At 40.3% G+C, this 16179-nt stretch overlaps 1 protein-coding gene across 4 annotated transcripts in view; it reads left to right on the forward strand.

The window, feature by feature from the left end:
• Positions 1–16179, forward strand: part of DMD (dystrophin) — a 1939942-nt gene that overhangs the window by 840075 nt on the left and 1083688 nt on the right. For all 4 annotated transcript variants that reach the window (XM_045855895.1, XM_045855896.1, XM_045855898.1 and 1 more), the window contains one exon: positions 3130–3302. In XM_045855895.1, the coding sequence (XP_045711851.1) occupies positions 3130–3302 (173 nt within the window). The remainder of the gene's footprint in view (positions 1–3129; positions 3303–16179) is intronic.

Below are 16179 nucleotides of genomic sequence, written 5' to 3' on the forward strand. Positions count from 1 at the left end.
CCAAATGATGAATATCAGCGCTTATATAAGGAAGCCTGTGTGTGTGTTTGTGCGTGTGTGTGTGAGAGAGAGAGAGAGAGAGGGAGGGAGGACAAACCAACATTTGTTCTGGAATATAAACAAATCATCTCCACGGAGAGTGGAAGGTAGAGTTCTGTTATTCTCAGAATGTAATTTAGAATGTAAGCAAAGTGCTCCAGAGAGATAAGTTTCTAAGCCTCTCTGGAGCAATGCACTCGTCTCAACTGGAAGATATGTTTACTATTCAGTTATCCTTTCACCCAGTTTCCAATACTCTTTGCTCCAAAAGCCCAGACCATGCAGAAATGTGCAGATATGTGTGGCCCAATGGTAGGTGCACTTTCATTCTTCGCAAAATCTGATGTCAGTTGCCTGTTGGATACGTAGCGTCTGAGGTCCCAAAGGCTTCTCAGTGTGATTATGTCCCAAACTGCACTCATCACTTACACACACAAGCACGCGAGCACACCCGGAGCCTGTTCATCCATCTGGAATCCGTTTCGTCAGTGACACCACGGCTCATCTAGGTTTCCAGGCCAGAGACCTGCGAGTTACTCAGGTCTTTCCTCTTCTTTACCTGACACACAGTCAGCGCGTTCTTCTGAGTCTTCCTTCTTTTGAACTCCTTTCTCAATTCAACGTAATAATGAATAGCAGCTTGATATTTGATTATATTAGTGAATTTTTGTGAAGTTGGGAGGTGTGATGAAGGTATTCTGTGTACTTACTTTGAAGAGAGTTGATCTATATTGGAAACACATGCTGAGGTATTTGTGAATAAAATATTACATCAACTCGTTTGAAACTAGCCCAGATGAGGAGGTGCATGTGTGGGAGCATAGTGAAAGAAGGTTGTCCGCAGCTCCATCAGGGTCCTCACTGGACAGCAGGTTCATGGGAGCTATGTATAACACTTCCCTGCACTTTATCCATTTGCAATTTTCCATAAGTTTGTACTAAATCATAGTTTCCCACTGGCTACTGAATTACACTTAAAATTTTCCAAGCACGTCGTCGAACATCTGCAGCCTCTGTTTCTTGACCCACCTTTCCCTAATTCCCTACATTTCTAAAAAGGCAGCCAAATCTGCGTGCTCATGTGTGTGGCCGACTAACTGTAATGTCCTACACACTTTGACTACTCAGCCATGTCAGCCCCACATTGCACTTCCTCCAGCAACTCTCTCCTGAGCTTATGACCGAACGTGGTCTGTGATGTATTCCTTAGCTGAACTTCCAGAAAGATTCAGTGCCACTTAGAGCACTCACTCATCATATTATTTCTTATAATCTAGCTGGGAGTTCTGCACTTGTATTGTTTTTCTTTCAGCCCTCCAAACCACACCTTCCCTTGCTACCAGAATAAAATCAATTTAAAAGTTCTTGAAACAAACAAGTAAAACTGTCCTTCACCTACTTTCACTTTCGCTATATCGATCCTTTTGCCTGGAAGAGCTCAGTAAACGCCTGCTCGATTGACTTGTCTGTAAAACCCCAGATGAGCCAAATAAACAAATTCATACTAGCAAGACAAGCGGAATAAAATTTTCAGCAAATTCTTTTTGGAAATCAATACTTAAAAAATGTTTATTATGTAATGAATTTGTGGTTTGTGAATTTTCCCCTTAAATATAAACTAGATAGAAAGTATGCAGTTAATATGGTATACATTTGGGTTCCTTCATTTAGCCAACAAAAATGCACCAGTACCCACCATAGAGCCCTGGAAACGCAATAGAAAGCAAGACACATGACATCCCTGCACTCACGAGGTCTAGTTGAGTGGTGCAGAGAGAATAGTGGATATATAACTGAATGTTAGTCATAAGTGCCATGACAAAAATTAAAGAAGACAGGGAGTACAGAGTGATTGGGACTGCTGTTTAAAATAGAGTGGTAGAAAAGGCTCCTTTAAGGTGAGAAAGAAGCGGGGGAACCAGCCATATCAATAAATGTCTTGGAGGGAAACAATCTTTTTGGCAGAGGGAACAGCAAGTGCAGATACCTCGAAGCCATGCTTGGCAGACTCCAGGGGTGCAGAGAGGCTAATGAGGCTGAAATAGTGTGAACCTGGGAGAGACTAAGAAAAGATAAGATTAGAATTGTAGGCAGCGTACAAGCAAGCCTTAGAGAGCTTTTTAGGTCATGGTAAAGATTATGGGTTTGATGAGGGGGCCATGGGAGGGTCCACAGCAGAGGAGTAATATGACTGACTTCAATTTTATGAAGAATCTCTTGTGTGGCTGTCTGGGGAACTGATTGGGAAATGGGCAAGACCGGAATCAGGAGGATCGTTTAGGCAGCTGTTGCAATAATCCAGGTGAATATAATGATAGCCGCTATCAAAGTTATAGCAAGGGACATAATGAGAAGCGCAGCAATTCTGGACAGGTTCTGGAAGTAAAGCCAACAGGACTTGCCAGCAGTTTGCATCCTGGGGCTTAAAAAGGAAAGTTCAAGGATGATTCTAAGGTGGTCAGCCCGAATAACTATTTTACTGGTATGTCATTTATTGAAATGAGGAAAACCATAGGAAGAGAAGGGTAAGGGGGGTGCAGTTAAGAATTTGGTTAGGGCCATGTTATGTTTCAGATAAGATGCTCCTGAGACATCCAAGTTGAACTTGTGAGTGCAGAGTTCAGAGCTGAGGTCAGGGCTGGGTACGCAAGTTTGCAAGTCATTGTCCTTTCCAGGGCATTTACAGTCATGGGAACAAAGAGAGGATGTATGAATAGAGAGGGAAAGGAGAGGCAAACTAAGTTAGAGCACTCCGATATTAAGAGATTGCTAAGAGGAGGAGGATTCAGCAAGGGAAGCAGTGAGGCAGTAGGCAGGAAGGTGGGAGAAAAGCCAGAAGAGTTCACGTCACAGAAGCCAAATGGAGAAAGGCTTTTGAGGTGCAGGGACGGATCCACTGTATGAAGAATAGGCCTGTCGCTTAGCTGTGGAATCCGAGCAGGTTGCAACCGCCGGGCTTCCAAACTGATGGCTTTAAAAAGTCAACGATTAAGAAGGCCGTCTGTTACTTCCGGGCTTTATAAGTTGCCCTTTTTCTCTTTCCCTAGACATTTCTCATTTCTGGTTTTTCTTACATTTTCGCCATTACAGAATATCAAAGACAACCTGCAACAAATCTCAGGTCGGATTGACATTATTCACAACAAGAAGACAGCAGCACTGCAAAGCGCCACACCCGCGGAAAGGGCGAAGCTCCAGGACGCTCTCTCAGGGCTGGATGTCCAATGGGAAAGAGTGGACAAAATGTACAAGGACCGCCAAGGGTAGGTGACATTTTTATCTTACTAAGTGATTATACCTGTTTTCAGGGAACGCTAGAGAGGGAAGTATCACTATCATTGGGAACACGTAAGTGGAATGAGAACAAACCGTGATGATTTGTGCATACTACTGAGATGAATTCTAGAAAGTATTCTATACTGAAGTGAGCATTATTTTGGAGTGCTTTATCATCCATGAAAAGTCAGGTAATACCAAAACCAGTTTGGGCATTTAACTGAGTTGATGGAAATAGCTGTATAATTTACAGTGTATATCTTTGGTTTTTCATCACATCTGGGCCCTATATATTTATAGTGGTTGGATTAATATGTTTGAAATAGAAGCTAGCAACAAAAAGTTGATTTTCACTTATCGATTCTATTTTGAAGGCACTATTTTATTTTCTGAAGTCTCCCCACTTTTTTGTTATAAGGAATTTGTTAGGTTGAGTTAAAATAATTTTTTAGTGTTTATCTTAATTAAAATACTTGCCTTTTAACCAAAAAATTTAAATTCACATTCATTCTTTATTCTCACATCACAAGGAGTTACAGTATTATCTTCTTTTCCAATTTTAGGTTAAAAGTAACAAAGTTCTAATGGCTTTAAAACAACTTGTTTCAAATTTGGAGTCTTAAGATATTTCTTCCTTCTTTATTCTAAGAGGAAATCAAATAATTTTCTAATAGTTTTAAGAAACCTCCTTGATATCTCACATCTATTAATTTCTAAGCCTCCATATTTCCATTTTAGCTCTGCATTTACTACGTTAGGTCCCTAAGCTGACACTGCTGGTAGAAATCTTGGTTATTTTCAGTGAGTGCCCCTACTGTGTTCCCAAGTATCTTTCGCTCTGTGTTGTTTTTGTAAGTGTAAGAACTTCAGTACTGTAATCTCACTTCCCTTAGGACAATGTCCAGACTCATTAATTGGGCATAGGAGTCCCCTACGTGGCCCCGGGTCCTCTGGTCCGCCTCACTCTTAATCAGTTCCCTCCTGCACTCCACTGTCCACAAGTTCAGCTCTAACAATATTAAACTGATTTGGAGATTTCAGATGTTCTCTGCCCCTCAGTCCTATTTGTCTTTCAGGTCTCACTAAGATGTTATTTCCTTCTCCAGATCCTAAAACTGTCAGTTCACCAGAAAGTCTAGAAACTTAGAAATTGGTTTAACATTTAATGTAATATAATATCAATATATCATTTGTGTATTTGCACTCGTTGCCAGATTCACTGGTTCGGAAATGACCTCCTTCTGCAATTTACCACATAGTAACCAGTTGGTTTACTTACCTGCCTCCTGCGCAGGCTCCTTAAAGACACAAGGGCTGTGTCTTATTTTGTGTGATAAACTGAATACTACCGAGTTCAAAGTGGATGTCTCTAATAGAATGTCTCTAATCCACTAGCTTACTTTTTTTTTTCACATCCAGAGGTGGAAAGAGTATCTTAAGTTTACTCTAATTGGCCTTCTCTAGGAATTGGTCAGGGACCACTACATTTCCAATGGCTTTTGTTTAGTTCCAGGTAAAATTGGTTGAGGTCATTGTTTGTGAGCATAGGCTGAAGAATCCAAGTTGTTTTGGAATCCAGGCTTTCTGCTGACTAGTTCCTTAACTTTTGTGCTCCACAATTCCCTTATATATGAAGTAAGATAAAATCTTTTCTAAGTCATAGAACTGTTAAGAGGACTAAATGACACTGCATGTAGGGTACTTGGCGGATGGCTTCTGTATGATAATGACTCGATTAAACTTGGCAATTTTGATGATGAAAATGATGGTCTTATGGCTCTGATCATCTTCATGCCTGTTAATTTATTCCAATACTCTTTCACATTTTCCTGAGCACCACAGAAAAATGAATTAAGTTCGGTCCTTGCTTTGAAGAACCTTCCAGTCCTGGAGAGAAAATGGACAGTCAGTAAAATACAGTTTGATAGATTCGAGCTATGTTAGATGGTGAGAAAACCATCCCTGTGGAGTGGGATCAGAACATCTTGCTCAGAGTCAGGAGTAAAGGAAGGCCTGTGAACCACTCAAGGTTCTGATTAACAACTAATAGAAAGTGACTGTGGTTACCTTAGGTAGAATGCTCTGTCTTATCCGAAGGATGTCAGGTAGCTCATGGAATCGATGGAAACGCCTGAAGGGCCGGGTTTCAAAATGGGCAGAAATCATCAAGGAAGATCAGGCAAGGAATTCAGAAATGCACCCAGCCTGAAGCCACAGAGTGGATCTCAATAATAAACTGCTGTCGTGACCATGATATGTTGGTGCACTCAGAGGCACCGTTGCCACTGGATTTGTTTGCCACCACCACTGGCAAAAAGTCTCTCAACTATTACTTCTTGTGCAACTAAGTTTAGAATGAAAGCTTCTGACCAAGTCATTAATACGGCGGGGGTTGGACTTTTTTCTCTAAAGGTTCAGTTAGTAAGTCTTTGCAGGTCATGTATTCTCTGTTGCGACTACTCAACTCTGCTGTCACAGGGTGAAAGAAACCAGAGATCACACATAAATGAATGGGCATGGTATATTCTAATAAAGCTTTATTTACAAAGACAGGTGGTGGGCCAGATTTTGCTGCGGGCCATAAGTTGCAGATTCCTCTTATCAGGCAAGCTTAGGTCACATACCTGGCTAGGTTCTAACTGCCAGGGGTCAGGGAAGAGAAGTGGCTGGAATTTGGGCTCCATTGCCATGGTAGTCAGGGACTTAGGTCCCACCAAGGCCCATAGAGTGGTACTTGAATCCTTAGAGAGATTAGAAGCTGCACATTTCTAAGTAGATAAATGGCCTGGATAGACTTCATATTGGGTTCTCAACAAAAATCTACCAAATTTTTTAATACACTTAAGCCAGTAAAAAGGTATTGGTATTTCTTCATATAGGATCCATGTATGATAGTATATTATCAGCTATTATCATAATATAGTGATACAAATCATTCCAAAACTCAACTTAAAACAGTAAGCATTTCTTCTCATGCTTGTGGATCTTTAGGTTGCCTCTGATTTGGCTGGCATAGGCCAGGCTTGGCTGGGCAGCTCTTTCAAGATGTGGGTTAGCTGAGCTCAGCTCCAGGATGTGTGTTGGCTTCAAGTCTGCTACATATATCTTTATTCTGGGCCTGGGACGCGGGTCTCTGGAATGCAGGGTCACTGGCATGCCCTGCTCGTGATGGATCACCAGAGTATGAACTGAGCCTAACCTCCCAAGAGCACTTTCGGCCAATGTTTATATCAAGTCCACTCACAGTCTATTGGCCAGACATCCACCGAATGGGGAAGTAGTCCCTTTCTACAGTAGAAGTGGAACAGGAATGAATATTTACTGAACAGTCATCCAAACAGTTCTAGATAGTTAATCCTTAATAGGAAAGGATTTTTTTTTTTACAGCTAGAAAATTCCTCAGTGATTTCATCCTGCCTTAATAGTTTACAGAGGACACTAAGTCACAAAGATGTTAGTGGCTTGCTCAAGCACATACTACATGGCGTATTTCTATTTGACCAAAATAGTGAGTTTTAATAACTTTGTATAATTTACTCAAAATAAGTTACAAATATGACAAAATGCATTAGACTTTTTAAAAAACATTATTTGTTTATTTGTTTTTTTATCCTCACCCAAGGACATGCTCAGTTTAGAGAGAGGGGAAGGGAGGGAGAAAGAGAGGGAGAGAAACATCCATGTGAGAGAGAAGCATCAATTGATTGCCTCTTGTCCGCACCCTGACCAGGGACCAAACCTGCAACCCCTGCATCTGCCCAGACTGGGAACTGAACCTGCAGCCTTTTGGTTTATAGGACATTGCTCCAACTACCTGAGCCACACCAGCCAGGGCACGTTAGACTTTTGGTATTCCTAAGGAATATGTGAACACTATAATAGCAAAACTCACCTATGTTAATTTTATAATGTAAAACAGGCATTGCTCCTGAGGAGAGTGCAAGTGGAGTCAAAGCCAGATTGGTGTGTGACTGCTCACTCATCACCTGAGAGACCTGCTTCCACATGTTGTCTGTCAGTGTACAGAATTCCAACATGGGTCTCAGAAAAATCACACGATACTGAAAGTGGCTTCTTTCCATGGAAACAAATAATGAACATAGCAACCATTAAATCCATGAATCTCATGTATATGGATAGGTATACATCTATGTAAGATAAAGATTTAACCTTATGGGGCATGAATTTTGTTGCTAGATTCTCTCATTTCATCTATTTCTTGGTGGGTTACTCCTTGCTTATAAAACATACGTACAGGAAACACATAGAAATGAAGAGAGAATTAACATAAGATATCCCTAATATTAGAAAAACTAAGTCCTTTCCTTTTTTGAAACAAACACTTCCGGGCCTACTAAGAGTTAAGCACTCTGTTGTCTCTATTCCTCGTACCATCTTGACTGTCCCTCAAACCATGAACAGATTTGGCCCATGCTCAGGAAATTTCTTCCAAGCCTAAGAGGATAGCCAAGTTCAAGTGAGATAATAAAAGTGCAAGAAGTTTCTAGACAACAAATTGCTCTATAGCCATAAGATGGCATTATTGTGTAACAAGCAAGTGATTTTTTAAAAATTGGTATTCCTCCTTGGAATGGCATTAAATCAGATATTTTGGGATAGCTCATAAATGGTTAAATTCAAGGTGATTCTGAGCTTCAGATATGACAAAAAGAGGGCCCGAGACAAAGAGGAGTGATTTTTATAGTATTACATTTCTGGAGAAAAAAATCTGAAAAATACAGGGAAAACAGTGTGAGTGCATTTTAAAAATCAGATTGTATTACCCATAATATTTCATAGAATGAGAAATAGGAAAACAGCATTACATAAAGGAAGCCAGACACCAAATGACACATATTGTATGAATCCACTTATATAAAACTCAGAAACAGGCATATTGGTGATTGCAGGTCAGCTATGGTTACCAGTACCTTTGTGGGGGGTACTAATTAACAGGGGCAGGAGCAGGTTTGGGGTTCTAAGGAACGCCTCCTGTCTCCATCTGGATGCTGGCTGCATTGATATGTTTCCTTTAGGAAAGTTTATGGAACTGTACACTTGTGATTGCTACACTTTTCTGTGTGCATGCTGGACTGGAATGAACTTTCCACTTAAATTCAAAAGCTACTAAGTACATACTTCTTTTAAACACAGGAAGGACCTAACAGAATTTAAAAAAAAAGGTGTAGCTTTTTTTTTTTTAAGATTTTATTTATTTTTAGAGAGGGAAGGGAGGGAGACAGAGAGAGAGAGAGAGAAACATCAATGTGCGGTCGCCGGGGGCTATAGCCTGCAACCCAGGCATGTACCCTGGCTGGGAATCGAACCTGGGACACTAAGGTGTAGCTTTAAGGAAAGCATATCACATTGTTCTATTTTGGGCATTTCACTACGGAGCCCTGAATGCTTTATAATTTACCAGTACAGAGCCTAAGATGCGCGTGTGAGCATCAGTGTTCTAAAGTGTTCTTGGATGTACCACCGTCATGCTGGGACCAGAGTGCCATGCGGCAGCAAGATGCTGCTGCAGGTGGGAAAGCAGGAAGCTGCTCCCCTGGGGGTTTCTCCTCTGCTTGGTTCCCCTAGCGCGAGGCATCAGACTCTTGCTGCCATTGGTACTGTATGAAGGGAAATGAGACAATGAAAGAAATGGACGGAGGAAAAACAAGAGAAACCAAAGAAATCTGATTGGAAGAGAAAGGGCCTTAATCATCTCTGCTTTCAGACTCTAGGGATCAAGCATGCGATGCTGCAGGTTCACTCCTCATGTAACTTTCTCCTAAGCATTTGCTATCTCACTTGTCTTGTCTTTATGGAGACATTCAATAAATGTTCTTCTCTCGTGGCAAGGTGAGGAAAATAACCCCACACTACCCATGCAGGGAAGGAATAATACACTAATCCTCATGTCATCACTATACAATTCTTTCCTCCAAAGTGGAAGTTAGAGGGACAGATGCATAATCAGAGAGCTTCTCTAGAATTGTTTTGTTTTTGTTTTTTTTTCCCCCAAATGAGACATTCAGCCATAGCCGCAATATCAGCTTCTATTTGTCACAGTGCCACATGTAGTTTGGAAGGTCCATGATAAGCACACACAGGACCCTGTTAACTCAGGGAAGATTGGCATCGAGGTCTCAGAATTAGTCTTTACTCAGTGTAAAAAGGTTTTTATGGAAGATTGGATCTTCCTGTTCTTCCCATAAGTGTGTGTGCACACGTGCACGCATGTATATTCCAACACATAATTCTACTGCTGGTTTTTGAACCTGTTAGATTTAAGAAGAGGTAAGAAACAAATCTCCTGAGCATGGGAGACTTTTTTATATCTCATTTTGGAATGACTGTACTGACCAGGGGAAAGAATTGTCATGCATTCATTCATACGGACAATATAGAGAAAGATGCGTGAAATCGAGGAAAAAGTGAAATTGTCTATTTGTGCTCCACTTTATTGCATTGTTGAAACCATTATATATGGGGAAGCCTTCTATTTTGGTTCTCAACTTCACTATCTTTTTAAAAATCATTATTTAGTAAGTTATTGGTTTCATAGAATTCACTTTTAAAACTTAGTTGTGTATGTAAAGAAAATAATTCATCATTTATCCCCATAAATGTTTCAGAAAACATCCTTATATACATATTCATGGACACACTCACCAACTCACCTAAATACTGGAAATATTTAAATTTTACTTTGTTTTTTCAAAATATTTTATGTTTATTTTCAGAGAGGGGAAAGGAGGGAGAAAGAGAGGGAGAGAAACATCAGTATGTGGTTGCGTATTGCGTACCCCTTACTGGGGACCTGGCCCACAACCCAGGCATGTGCCCTGACTGGGAATTGAATCAGGAACCCTTTGGTTCACAGGCTGACACTCAATCCACTGAGCCACACCAGCCAGGGCTAAATATTGGAAATATTTAAAAGTTGACCTTATATTTTTCCCCAGTTAAGTATCTTGTTCTTTATCTTCTCTCCTACCGTCATGTACATTGATTGGTCTGACTTATTTTACTGACTTGTGGCTATCAGGAACAAGGTTAATTTCAGTTCTTTGTACAATGCCAAGTGCAGCACACACGGTTCATAAATACTATTTGGTGATGATGATGATGAAAACTATCATTTCACATCATCAGTATGTCACGTATGCCAGACATAAATCATCAAACCTTTAAGAAAGGCAAATCTTTTATGAACCTGCCATTTCCTATAATCTCTCTTCACCAACCTTAGTCCCTACACCATCATCTCTGCCATACGCTTGCTTCCTCTTTTGTATCAGTATAGGGCTTGCCCCTCCTGAACACCACCTTCTATTATTTCATGCTGTTCTGTTCAAGTGTTTATATTTGCACACAGGCTCTGTGTAATCTAAACTAATCCCTTCCTATTGTGAATATCTTTCAGTGGCTAGTTGTTGCATCCTGCACACCACTGAGAGAGCAATTGCGAGCCAAATAGAGAAGTCTTTGTTTCCACCCAGCAGCCCAAAATGAAGTGTATGATTTGACCACTGATGCCAATTACATGGAGGTTTCACCACCAGAGGCAGAGCTTTAAATTGCAAAAAAATAGTTCCATATAGTCGGTTTTAGGAGGTGTTTAATGTTAATATATTGACTGTCAAAAACTCTCCTTAAAACAAACCAATTATCAACAGAATATCCTTATCCTGTGATTTTTTTTGAAACTATTTAATACATGAACCATTTAGTGTAGAATACCATTTGAATTAGAAACCTAAACTATCATCCTGGCTGGTGTGGCTCAGTGGATTGAGTGCTGGCCTGCAAATCAAAGGGTCACCAGTTCAATTCCCAGTCAGGGCACATGCCTGGTTTACAGTCCGTGTCCGGTCCCCAAGAAGGGGCACGGGAGAGGCAACCACACATTAATGTTCCTCTCCCTTCCCTGAGCCTAAAACAAATAAATAAAATCTTTAAAAATAAAAAAGAAACTTAAACTAGCCCTTGATTTATATTTCCTGCTTCACTTACAATTTCTTCTGAATTCTTCGTTGTTGAGAACAGTTCGTGAAGGAATTGAATGAAGGGGATCTTTTGTATTTATTTAATAAAAGGGCTTTGGAAATGCATTAAATATGTTTGTTTCTGCCCATCAGGTTATCGTCTGTATGTTCCTATTGCTAGTTCAGAGCACTTGAGAGTTGGCAGAGTGATGGGCTTTTTATGAGAGCCATTTCATACAGCATCATTTGCCTTCTCTCTTCAACATTTTCAGATTCTTATAAATCTTTACAGTTCACATGGAGGTTAGCTGGAAACTTGCTTCAGATAAGAAATTGACTAGATATAAAATTCACATAATCTCAGAGTTAACCATAGATCAATATCCTGGATCTTTTTTCTCAAAGTAATTGAGCATTTTTGCTTCCCAGGATAGCTATTTACTCACATTTCCATTCTTCACCATAGATGATTTTTACTTCTTCAGTGTACAGGATGCTATAGTTTGCTTGTTTGTTATCTACCTAAACTTGTATTTTCATTATTGCCAAAGGGAAAACGCTCTCATGTAGAAAGCAATTTTATGCCTGTGGAACTGGCCTCATTTTGGAAATAATGCCACTATTGGACTTGACTCATTGTATGTTCCTTGGCTGTGTCATGTCACAAATATTCTTCTCTAAATACACACTCTTTCCCTCAACATAGAATAGATGAGTTTTGGATGAAAGCAAAACTGTGATAAATGTAATTTTCTCAGAAACCTTCTTTACTTTATTTATATGCTAGAATTTGTTTGGGCTGAGAGTAACAGAGGCTCAAGGTAGAAAAGACTTCATGAAGACAAAAACATATTTCCCTCTTCTGAACAACCTAGGAGCTTGCCATGAAGGCAGTTATAATGGATCCTGCCATTCCTGCCTTCTCTGTCACTGCCCTTTCACAGGGGACCCTCATGCACAGGTTGAAAGATGGAGTGCCCATAACATCCACATTCCAAGGAGATTGGGAGAAGGGACAAAGGATGTATACCTATTGTGTTCTAGGGAAATTTCCTGGAAGCTGCCATGTTTTACTTACACTAATACTTCATTGGCCAGAAGTCAGTCACGTGACAACACCTAAGCTGCAAGGGCGGCTAGGAAATACAGTGGCACATCATTAGTGGCCCTTAATTCGTTCAGGAACTCATAATGAGTGCAAAAACCGAAGGGTACCAAACAATGAAACATCTTCTCTTGCGGGGCAGTATTGTGACTCATACAAGTTCTAGCAAGTGTGATGAGGCCAAAGCAAGGGCCGTGTGCTCAAACATGTTTTTTCTTGTCTAAATGTGATGAGTACAGGGCTTGATGAGTTCTGAAGCTGATGAGTATTGAGGTATGACAGTACCGTATTTATTTGTGAATGTTATATATTCTGCCACAAAGTATGCAGTTATGGAAAAATGGGAGAATGGTTTTTGGAAGAGAACATAAAAAAAGTATGTTTTGTTTTTTAAACAGCCTCAAGAAATATGTACAAAGGATAGCTATGTCTGGGGTGACTTCCTTGCCATACTTTCTTACATAATTTTCTGAACTTTGGCTTCCTGAATTCTGCCTGTGTAAAGTGGAAGTACTTTTTCTAATTTCTCAATACCCTCTTATTCTGTCTCTCCAGATCCTCGAAACAATTTCTCACTAATCAAATTTTATCTGACTCTCCCCACTCTTTCCAAAGAAATCCACAGGTTACTGTATTTTTAGGACTATAAGACACATGGGACCATAAGACACACCTAGGTTTTAGAGGAGGGAAATAGTAAAAAAGATTTTGAAGCAAAAAATGTGGTAAAATATTTAATAACCTGTGACCCCTTTCCACCACCACCAACCCCCTACAGCGAGCCAGGTAAGCTACATTTGGGCTATAAGATACACCCCCATTTCCTCCCAAATTTGTGGGGAGGGGGAGGGTGTATTATAGTCCAAAAAATATGGTAGTTAAGGAGAGAGATGCATGGATAACTTTGTTGTCATAGTGCTACTAGGTTATATAGCCCCTACTTACTTATTTTGACTAAAGTTAGGTCATTGGTAAATTTTAGCAGTTTAGATTGTTATGCCCAAGAGTGACCTATGCCTCAAGCTAAAATGATGACAATGTACTAAAGTTTCAGGACATGGCCCTCCCTGGACATGTAAGATAGGCTTTGCATAAGATTAAAGAGCTGCTGCTTCTTTAGTAACGCACACATGCCAGGCATGCCTTCAGTGTTTTATATACATGGTTTCACTCTCAGGAGAACCATGTTTTACAGATGAGGAACTTAAGGGCCAAAGAGAACAGATAATGCCCCATGTTCACATACAAAGTATGTGCCAGAGCCTTCATTTTGACGCAAGTTATGAACATCTGTCTACTGCACTCCTTGCCTCTTAGGCATGGCACATAGGAGTTCTTATGTTCAAGGATTTTGTTCTGTCTTCCAGGTACTGTTCTTCAGTAGCAACAACAGGCAAACTTTAAAACATCTTGTGTGTCAAACGACTGTGTTTTAAATCTATGTTTAGAATTTACAAGGTGGCGCCCTGGCTGATGTGGCTCAGTGGATTGAGCACCGGCCTGTGAACCAAAGGGTCACTGGTTCTGTTCCCATTCAGGGCACATGCCTGGGTTGAGGGCCAGGTCCCCAGTAGGGGGCACATGAGAGGCAACCACACATTGATATTTCTCTCCCTCTCTTCCCCTCTCCCAATAAGTAAATAAATAAAATCTTTTTTTAAAAAATTGTTTTATTATTGTTCAAGTACAGTTGTCTGCATTTACCCCCATCACTCCCCACCTCAGCCATTCCCACCTCCCTCCTCTGATCCCACCCCCACTTGGCTTTGTCCATGTGTCCTTTATAGCTGTTCCTGAAAACCATTCCCCCTTTCCCCCCATTATCCCCCCACCTCCCCTCTGGTTACTGTCAGATTGTTCTTAATTTCAATGTCTCTGGTTATATTTTGCTTGCTTGTTTGTTTTGTTGATTCGGTTCCAGTTAAAGGTGAGATCATATGGCATTTAACCTTTAAAAAAATTTACACTGTGGTATCTTCATGTTGAATATCTGTAGAGGAAAGAGATTGTGATTCTGTGAGATGCTTGGCAAAGCCAGCTGGTGAAGGGTCTTCTGCAAGTGCATGAGGAACCATGACCTGTTCTTTGGCGGCTGAAGTCCTACTCAGCACTCAGGACCCAGTGCAAATATCACCATGTGGGACCCTTCAGTGGTCTCAATCAGTTACTCCACTCTCTGTGTTCCTAGGACTCTCTCTTCTTGTAACACTCTTACAAATGCTTCTCATGCATTTATGTGTCTTACAGAGCTGTGTGCAATAATGCTGTGCCATCCAGTAGAGTTTGTGTTTACACAAGGCACAAGCTGTACCATCTACCTTGGTCACTCCTAAGCCAAATGCAGTATAATTCCATGGTAACTCCTCAATACACAGTAATTCTTTTGAAATTGATGGGTACTTCAATGTAATAATGAACTGCTCACTCAAAAGCTGTAATATTTTGGAATGAATAAGGTTCATTGTTTCTTTGGTTAACAAGAATTTCATTTTCATTATAGTTTATTCAACAGAATATTTACGGAGGGTACATTGGCTTATATTTACTTTCCCTTTTCTGTAATAAGGCTTAATTATGACTTTGAAGTATAGTTATAGCAATATATGAATAACCTGAGGTCTTGATATGTTCTTCTAATTATGGTAGTTGAGAGAAATAAACAGCCTCCCATAAAGAAAAATATATACATTAGCCACTAAAGTCAATGTAACTTTCTTGTGGAAGTCAACAAACTTTTTGTTTCTATGCTTACATACTTGCCTTCTATTCTGGGGTGGGGGGGATTTATTGCCATTTTAACAATTTTAACACTTTAAAAAATCTGTTTACTCTGTGAGAATTGCAGATTCTTGCCTATGAGGCAATTTTCACCAAACGTATTTTCTTCTTAGCTTTAGTTTATCCACGGACAGTCTCAAATTCCTCTTGAAAACATCAGTTTCCTCAAGGGAAAACTGCCCATTACAAACAAAAGATGTGTTTTTTGTGAGATTTCTGCTTGAAGCTACATGGTTTAAAATATTCTGTGTGGTCTCCTAAAGTGACTAGACACTTAGAAAAAATAAATTAGAGTTTAGATGGACATTTTAGAAATTCTTAACATAAGAACAATTCATTTATTTAAAGAGATTTATTTAAGAGATTTTTTTTATTCACAAAAGGTGAATTCTCTGTTAAGTTTCTCTTGAAAGGCTTTTTTTTTCATCTCTTTCATTGGTCTTTCTCTCCTGTTCAAAGATGTAGCCTAGGTTTTGCACTAAGGACTGTCATTCTGTGCCCTTTGGTTGGAAGGAATTCTGGGGGCATCAGAACTGTAATTCTGTCATCTTTATGGGCACCTTCCCAGAAGTGGTAGCACCGAGATCAGGAAATAGACACCAGCTCTCCTATTGGTCCCATCCCTTCATCCTTATCTCCCAGGAATGTGGGACGGATGCAAGGCTGCTGTCCATTGTGCCCTGCTGGGGCTGGCATTTTTGGCTGGCTGTTACCACAATGATTCTGCAGAAGAAACATAACCTGAAATAATATGTTATTATCCTCATGCTTATGGGGCTACTCTCAGCCAACTCTGCTTCAGCCGGTTGGATAGTAGGTGGAATGAATAGGACTGATCCGCGTGTTCCATTCTGTGGCCCAGGCTTAAAGCAAGCCACGTGGCAAGCCCAAAGGCCAGGAGCAGAGGAATACACTCTGCTCACTGCGAAACCACATCAAGAGTGAGGATACGTGATACTAATATTAAACAGAATGGGGAATAATGACTTAACATACTACACT

This window comes from Phyllostomus hastatus, unplaced genomic scaffold (genome assembly GCF_019186645.2).
Source record: "Phyllostomus hastatus isolate PE091 unplaced genomic scaffold, TTU_PhHast_1.1 phas_scaffold_12, whole genome shotgun sequence".
Taxonomy (NCBI): domain Eukaryota; kingdom Metazoa; phylum Chordata; class Mammalia; order Chiroptera; family Phyllostomidae; genus Phyllostomus; species Phyllostomus hastatus.